The sequence below is a fragment of the Plasmodium cynomolgi genome, chromosome 11 (assembly GCF_000321355.1).
Source record: "Plasmodium cynomolgi strain B DNA, chromosome 11, whole genome shotgun sequence".
Taxonomy (NCBI): Eukaryota; Apicomplexa; class Aconoidasida; order Haemosporida; family Plasmodiidae; genus Plasmodium; species Plasmodium cynomolgi.
The window spans coordinates 1,658,763-1,667,304 of NC_020404.1; the positions used below are offsets into that span (position 1 = coordinate 1,658,763).

Below are 8,542 nucleotides of genomic sequence, written 5' to 3' on the forward strand. Positions count from 1 at the left end.
CTATAAACACGACAATGTAAAAACTAACATTGATTTTTGAAAAATAAAAGAGTACAGATATATGTGTATATGCTTGTACTTATACGTGCAAGTATATGTGCATGTCATAGGTTTTTATCCGTGTGCGCATGAAGACACTTGTATGCGTGTACAGCTTGAAATGAAGGATTAACACATTTTCACCTAACGACGAAATCAAATGAGGACAGCAGCGCGCGAGTGGTAATTCGCACAGGAGAGAAAAACACCAGCACACAGTTTGATGCGTCCCGTCTGTGAAGAGGCACACCCCGGTGAAGAAGCACACCCGGTGAAGAAGCACACCCGGTGAAGAAGCACACCTGGTGAAGAGGCACACCCGGTGAAGAAGCACACCTGGTGAAGAGGCACACCCGGTGAAGAAGCACATGCACATGTATTTTTGCTCACGCACATGTACCTCTGTGCAAGCAAATGCTTAAATGTACACAACTGGAAGAGAAAGCTATCCCCATAAAAAATGAGACCTAAATACATGCAGCCTTCGCAAGGACAAACAGAAAAAAAGAAAGGTGGTTCCATATTCATATTTATCGTGTTCTTCATACTAGGTAAGCGCGCCAGCATGCAGGCGGCACTGTAGCGGTGTAGCAGTGTAGCAGTGTTGCGGCGACCCCCCCTCCCCCATAGCGGCGTTATATTGATCGCTTGCCGTCGCGTCGCTGTTGTGTCTACTCGTATCGCCATTTCGATGTTATTTTTTTTTTTTTCCTATTTTTCTTATTTTTTTCATATTTTTCCTATTTTTTCCCACCCCTTGCAGCCTTCATATACATAGGGTACACGGGAATCGTCCTGCGGTCTTGGTTCATCCCGTACAGGAGTGGCTCCTTCACAATAGCCGTCTTGTTCCACGTCTTTTTTTTGTTATTTTTGCTAAGTTTTATAAAAGTAAAATTCTACAACAAGAGAGAGAGAGCTAGTTGGCGCGTTGAAACAGCCCATTTCGCGCGTGCGTGCGATTGTTCTATTGTGCGGTTACGCGGCTGCGATAACGCTTGCACTTGCACTTGTGTGTGTTTTTTTTTTTTTTCTGAACTGTTCATATATTTTTCGCATTTTTCTTATTTTTCGCGTTTTATTCTGAACTGTTCATACAATTTTCAAGCTTCTCACCCTTTTCACCATTTTAACTTTTTTTTTTTTCTCCGATCTGTGTGCATGCATTTCGCCGCCACAGCTAGTTGCCGCGTTTTTTCTTCCCCCCCTTTGCATGTTCTTCGGCTTATCTTCGCGCAGTTCTGCCTATTTCTTCCTACTTCTTCCTATTTATGCCTATTTCTTCCTACTTCTTCCTACTTCTTCCTATTTATGCCTATTTCTTCCTATTTCTTCCCATTTCTTCCTATTTATGCTTAGTACTTTTGCCTCCTTATGATCGCGCTCGCTTCCTATTACTTACGCCTTCACCTCCTCGCAGTGCGCCTCGACGGACCCCGGGAAGGTCCCGCGTAACTGGGGCTTCTACATTGGCGACGACGTGAAGAGAAGGCGGTACTGCAAAATATGTAACGTGTGGAAACCGGACCGCACACACCACTGCTCAGCATGTAACAGATGTGTATTGAACATGGACCACCATTGTCCATGGATTAACAACTGTGTGGGTTTTTTCAATCGAAGATTTTTTATACAGCTTTTATTTTATGGCTTAATTTGTCTCTTCATAGTGGCAGTACAGACGTTCCACTACATTTTCATTGACAATGCAAACGCATATATAGAGGATGGTTTCCACGACAAGTCTTCCTTTGTGGCTCTGGAGTACACGTATGCTTCTATCGTATTATTTTTAACCTTCGTTTTAATTTTCGCTTTAGTTCCCTTCACCAAGTTTCACTTGAAATTAATTTCAAAAAATTCCACCACGATTGAAAACATGGACATATACAACCAGGACTACAACATGTACAACGTGGGATGCGAGGACAACGCGAAGCAGGTAGGGGCTCGCAGCGCAGCCAGCGCGATCGTGATAGTGAGCGGTGTGTGCGTTTATTTCGCGTTCATTTCTCGTTTATTTCGCGTTTATTTCGCGTTTATTTCGCGTTTATTTCGCGTTTATTTCTCGTTTATTGTGCATTTATTGCGCATTTATTGTGCCTTTTTAGTGCACGGTTGACGCTCGGGCCAACTCACCTACATGCCTTCCTCCTCCCCCCACCCCCCTTTGACAGGTGTTCGGAAACAACATATTGTGCTGGATGTGTCCATTCCACTGCATTTCGAATCGACCTGCAGGGGACGGGGTGCGCTGGAGAGTCAGCGTGGCACATGAGAATATGATCTGAGGAGGGGAAGAAGCAGCAATGGAAGAAGTGGAGGAAGTGCAGGAAGTAGAAGAAGCAGAAGCAGAAGCAGAAGCAGAGGAGCCGCGCGAGGAAGGGGCCAAGCCGATGAGACTCTCGTGACGACGCGAGCACACAAAAAATGCACCCAAAAAACCACCTACACACAAAAGCCTATACATTAACCTTTTTCAATATAAATTCCGCTAAACGATACACAAGGGAGAGACGACGTTTTAATGATGGCGAAGCGTTTTCATTTAACTTGAGCTGATAGCTCGGGAAAAAGTTTTTGGACTGTTTTGTGAAGTCTTTCCGTGCCTCTCTTCATTTGTCCTTTTTCTCGTTTTCCGTTCCGCCGTCTGTCTACGCCATGCCATCAGGGATGGTGTGTTGCGTTGTTGCAGTCCGCTGCCTTGTACCGCTGCCTTGTACCGTTGCCCTGTACCGTTGCCTTGTGCCGATGCCTTACACCGCTGCCTTGTGTGTGTTTTTTTTTTTAATTGTCCCCCGTTTTGCCCCTTTTTGTGCACGTGCCTTTTGTGTGCCTTTCTCTTTCCCCACGCCGACCGAAATGTGCATGATGTGCGTGATTGCGTGATTGCGTAATTGCGTGATTGCGTAATTGCGTGATTGCGTGATTGCGTGATTGCGTGATTGCGTGATTGCGTGATTGCGTGATTGCGTGATGTGCATGTTTTTACTGGAGAAAAAGGCATTCCAATTTTTTTTTTCAAGCGCGTTCTGAAGTCGGGAGGCGTTGCGTCCGTGCGGGTGCGCAGATTAGCAGGTGTGCAGATTAGCAGGTGTGCAGATTAGCAGGTGTGCAGATGAGCATATGATCAGATGAGCATATGATCAGATGAGCATATGATCAGATGAGCATATGTGTCGTGCTGCGCTCTGTCGTGCACCTGTGCGCCCGCGGAGGAGCCCCCCCCGTCGCATCCCTCCTTTTCCCCACGTGCAATAGTGCTTCATATTTAAAATATGAGAAGTCTATTTTTACGTGACGCGGTTTGGGAATTTTTTTTTTTTTTGTAAAATTAAATTTTCACGATACGTGCTTTTCTCTATAGGTGATAGTGTTTAGGATATATGATTTTAAATTCACATGTTCGTTGTACGTTGTACGTTGTACGTTGTTCATTGTACGTTGTTCATTGTACGTTGTTCATTGTACGTTGTTCATTGTACGTTGTTCATTGTACGTTGTTCATTGTACGTTGTTCATTGTACGTTGTTCATTGTACGTTGTTCATTGTACGTTGTTCATTGTTCGTTGTCCCATTGTCTGTTGTCCGTTCGATTGGTCGCTTTTTTTTTTTTTTTTTTTTTTTTTCTCCTTTTTTTGTCCGCTTGTTTGTTTTTCCGTGTGTTTGTCAGGGATGCATTAGAAGAAAAAAAAAAAAAAAAAAAAAAAAAAACTCCTTAAAAATTTCTTAATTAAAAAAAAAAAAAAAAAAAAAAAGCTGCAGACAGGGGTCTACAGAAGAAAGCGCATTGCACATGACAAACGTTTCGCTGCTCACAAGGGACAGAAAAAATGGAAAGCACAGGGGGGTAGGCGAATTAATCAACTTTGAAAGAGCCCAAGTGGGGAGAAGGCGGTCACTGGGGAGAAGGCGGTCACTGGGGAGAAGGCGGTCACTGGGGAGAAGGCGGTCACTGGGAGAAGGCGATCAATGGGAGAAGGCGATCAATGGGAGAAGGCGGTCAATGGGGCCAGCCCCCCCTGCATGATGCCACATTCTACGAGGGGGCTGTTCCCACAGGGTTGGCTCACTTCCGGATGAAAAACAACCCACAGTAAAAGCAGGTGAATCCCTTAGAGAACTTTTCCAGGCACTGCAGGGAGGGAAAAAAAAAGGGAAGTCAATCGGCGGTGCACACAAGGGTGTGTCGACGTGTGTGTCGAAGTGTGTGTCGAAGTGTGTATCGAAGTGTGTGTCGAAGTGTTTCTCCACGTGACTCTCCACGCGCCTCTCCACACGTTTGCGCGTGCGCGCTGGTGGGGCCTACCTTCTCCGAGTAAGTCGCGTCACACAACTCGCAGTGGTACTTGTACGTACAGTGGACGAGCAGGTAGTAGCACACGTGGACGTACCGCTGGCACACCTTGCACGACCGAGTGAAGGAGTTAAAAGCATGCTTGCAGTGGGGGCAGTGGCCCAAAAAGGTGGCATTCGTGCAGGAGGAGCCGGAAGAGTTTAGATACACGTCACGGTTCACTTTGCTCATAAGTCGATCCAACTGCTCCCGCTTGCTCTGTTCGGTTGAGCTCTCCTCATTAGGGTTCCCCATTTGGAGAAAGGTCTCCAGGTTGTGGTTCGTTTCTTTCCTAGTGAACTCGATGCGCCTCATATTATCATCAATGATGTAGTAACTCCTTTTTTTTTTTTCATAGTTGGTCAGGTAGGTGTATAAATCGTTTTTCTTGGGTTCCTTTTTGTTGGCACTGTCTACATCTATGCACACATCTACTACTGTTGCGAGTTTGCCTTCGTTTGTGGGTTCACTCTGCGGGTCGTCCTCCGGCAGCTGGGTGCGGTCCGCGCTGGGCCCTGCGTCTCCATGGGGGCCCGCGCCCCCCAAGGGGTCGCCAACATCGAAGCCGCTAACGGAGCCGCTAACGAAGCCGCTACCGAAGCCGTCACCCGCAGAGTTACCCATGCCGCATATGGCCTGTCGCTCCTCCTGCTGTTCCCCCTGCTGTTCCTCCCCTTGCTGCTCTCCCCCCTGGCGTATGGCGGAGAAGTCCGTGCCCCTTTTCAAAAACCCATTAAACTTCACACTAGAGGAAAAGATATTAAAATTGCTCGTAGTGTAGATGTAGTAACCCCACTCTGGAGAAAAAAATTCCACACATTGCTCAAAATTCAAATCGTAGTTATTAATCATGGCATACTTATTTCTCTTGTAGCAAGTAGAGTATATTAAAAAGGAGTTCCTACAGAGCGAATAAACTTTGGCAACAAGCGGGTGTGTTCGTTCCTTCGGGTACATCAGAAAGAGGAAGCTACACATAGATTCTACGCAACTGAGACAACCTCTCAGAAAGAGCAACAGGATAAACTTTTTCAAAATTTTTTTCAACAATGTATAACTAGTCACAATCCGACAGAGGACAGAGTGAAGGACTAAAATCAGAGATGAGTTCTCGATGTATTTGTATTTTTTATACTCCTTGATCAAAATAAAAAGTTTACATACTATTATATTCCTCACGTTTGATTTTAAAATATTTTTCAACTCATCCATGGTGATATATGCACTGTCCACATTTAGGTAGAAGTCGGCATACTGGTAGGGTGGTTCTTCTCCTGGAGATCTCATCGAGGGTGGGTGCGAAGAGCGCAGTGAGGACCGTGGAGAGGAGTCCCGATTGAGATCCCTCCTTCTCAATACGCAGTAACTGCTGACGAAATTTTTGATGTACTCTCCATTTTTTATGCAAATTTTTAACCCCTTTTTGAACTTCTTCTCGTGAATGTATTTTTGGCTACTCCTGAGCATAGTCTTCATCACTGTTATTTTGTATTTGATGTATGCCACGTTGAGAGGAGTTCTACAGATCCCTCCACCTGCTGCTGACATGAGCTGCTTTTCACAGGAGAGGTATTTTTTATTTCTAAATTCTTTAAGTTCTTCGTTGATTCCTTTTTTGTGGAACCTGCTCAGGAGAAATAATTCATAGGGGGTCAGTGGGCAAATAAATTGGTAGTAATGCTTGCCTGTTTTTATTGCTTCACTCGTTTGATTGTTACGATCCTTTGGTTGTTCTTCGCTCAGAAGGAGTTTCGAGATGCTCTTTCTGTTTTTCCTCTCCTCGGGTAGCAAGTCGGTCTCCGTCTCGTTCGATGGGAGCACTCGGAGTTCTGCTGCTGGGGGGTGGGGGTCCATACCCTGGATGGAAAACTCACCGGTACGCCAGACGCCCCCACCATGCCCGAAGCCCCCGCCACGCCCGCTGCTGCTTCGCTTCATAAAGGTGAAGTCACTGATATCAGACTTTTTCTCCTCCTGCTCGACGCGCTCTCTGGGTTGTTCCCCCTCCTTTGTGTGAAAATCTGCATTTCTATTTGCGCCCATCTGTTCGGTTAGCCCCTCACTAATGTCGGAGCTGCTCCCCTCTCCCCCCTCTGCGAAGACGTGGCTGCCATCCCGGTACTGCAAGTTGACAATGGAATGACTCCTTTCCGAGGTGTGCGATTCTGCCCTAACCGAATTGGAGTTATTCAGTGCCCCCCCCTCCTCCTGTTCATCCCCTCCAAGAGATTTCTTTTCATTCATCCATGTGTCTTGCGGAAATTTTTCTTCACTCTCCTTATCGCTGAGTTGCTCTCCAGCGTGACTGTACTTCTTTATATAATATTCGTTCAGTAGCTGGTTATCCTTAATATAGCTATTTAGGTTCCTCTCTACAAAGGATTTCTCTTTGACCTTCTTCAACTCCTCCTTTATTTCTTCATGCAGTTTGTTTTTCTGTCTGTCCTCTTTTTTTTTTACTAATGCATTGTACCTTTCTTTGATGCACTCGGAGTCGACCTGCTCCTTTTCTCTCTTTGCATTTGATCTAAAGGTAGAGAAAATTTTTTCCTTGTCTTTTTTTTTCAGATGGAACTTGTGACCCAGCTTGTCTATCATCATGTCTACAAATTCGCTTTCAAATTTACCCTTTAGTTCATTCAGCAGTAGGTTCACCTCTGCTTGGTTGTAATGGCTAGCTGATTCGGGTTCTGCCCCCGCCCCTGCTTCCGACGCTGCTCCCGACTCTGCTTCCCCTTCCTTGGATGGCTTCTTCATCTCTGCTGTTACTGCGTGATCCTCTGCGCTGTCATCCGGTGCACCTAATTGGTTGGCACCTAATTGGTTGGCGCCCGATTGGCCTTCCTCCTTCTTCTCCCCACTTTCATCGGAGAAGTTAAAATAAAACGCGGAGGAGTCTTTTCTCCTTGTGTTCAATTGGACAGACTTACTCGAATGACTTTTGTCTCTCCTCTCCTTTCTTATATCGCTTCTGCTTTTTTTTGCAAAGGCGTCATCACTGGAGGGCGCGCTGCCGTAGGGGCTGTTCCTCCCCGCTTGGAAAAAAAAATCATCCTTCGGAGAGTGGTCCTTCGCAGAGTGGTCCGCAAAATGGCCCTTCGCAGAATCGCCCGGCTCTTCCTCCGAGTCGAATTTGAAGAAGTCCTCCTGTGAGGGGTGGCGGCCGCGCGGGCGCACCGAGGGCGCGGCAGCGCCGTTGGCCTTGCCAGCATCACTCCGGTCGCCACTTTTGTCATCACTCCCTCCGGCGCTCCCCCCCTTCATCTCGTCACTAAACCTGTGGAACCTCTCCTTCATCTTCTCAATCTCGTTGTTGAACTCGTTGCACCTGTTCTTGATGTCGTTCGCTTCTCCCGCTCCTCCTTTCCCGTGGACCCCAGTGCGGAGCGCGGCGTATTCATCCCCGTCATCGCTGCTCAGTTTTCCCCACTGGTTCTTATTGTACTTCCCCTCCCCACTTTTTCCCTTCTTCGAATTCTTCATTGATAGACTACTTCGGCTACCACGACCGGTGTGGTCCGTCAATCCGTTTAGCGCCTCCTCCGGCTGTGCCCTGCCGTTTGTAAGTCCATCCTTGACACCATCGAGCCAGGCACAGTCCAACAGCGCTTTACTTTCTTTAACCACCAAATCGGCGGATCTACTTAACGCAAAGAGTCTTATTTCTGTGATGAGGAAGGATACAAAGTCGCTACTCCCTTTGTGGCTTCTGCTATTCTTGGATGCTCTCCTCTTTTCGCTGTTCATTTCTTTTGCGAGCGACTTGTCCTCTCCCTCCATGTCGTCACTCCCATCGGAATCTCCAAACTCAGGGTATGGTTTGGCCCCCAGGTAAAGAGGCAACGCCATTGCGCTGTCAGTAAAAAAATTGGTCGGATAAAACACACTGCTGTAAAAAATGGCATACATATTTTTACACTCATCTAGGAAGTAACTACTCTCTCCTGATAGAATGACATAAATGAGATCGATGGTTAGGTTAAAGATAATAGATACGTGGGTCCAGTAGTAGTCATTAATTCTTATTGTTTTTAAATGTGCCAATGGAAAGGAATCAAATCGGAATTTTTCATTCTTGAAGTCGATAAGGAAATAGCATTGGTCGTTGTCTATCACTAGATGCACACTCCATTGGTAGTTTTTTTTTTTTCCTTTTTGTTTTAAAA

At 46.2% G+C, this 8,542-nt stretch overlaps 2 protein-coding genes across 2 annotated transcripts; one reads left to right on the forward strand and one right to left on the reverse strand.

The window, feature by feature from the left end:
• Nucleotides 1–499: 499 nt before the first annotated feature.
• PCYB_114680 (zinc finger protein) lies at nucleotides 500–2,330 on the forward strand (the record flags this gene model as incomplete). Its single annotated transcript, XM_004223347.1, has 5 exons — nucleotides 500–590; nucleotides 803–961; nucleotides 1,279–1,397; nucleotides 1,460–1,981; nucleotides 2,217–2,330. The coding sequence occupies 5 exons, from the start codon at nucleotides 500–502 to the stop codon at nucleotides 2,328–2,330; spliced, it is 1,005 nt and encodes a 334-aa protein (XP_004223395.1).
• Nucleotides 2,331–4,113: 1,783 nt separating this feature from the next.
• On the reverse strand, nucleotides 4,114–8,225 carry PCYB_114690 (hypothetical protein; the record flags this gene model as incomplete). Its single annotated transcript, XM_004223348.1, has 2 exons — nucleotides 4,114–4,175; nucleotides 4,350–8,225. Coding segments are annotated over 2 exons (3,938 nt in total), but the record flags the coding sequence as incomplete, so codon positions are not given.
• Between the last annotated feature and the right edge of the window lie 317 nt (nucleotides 8,226–8,542).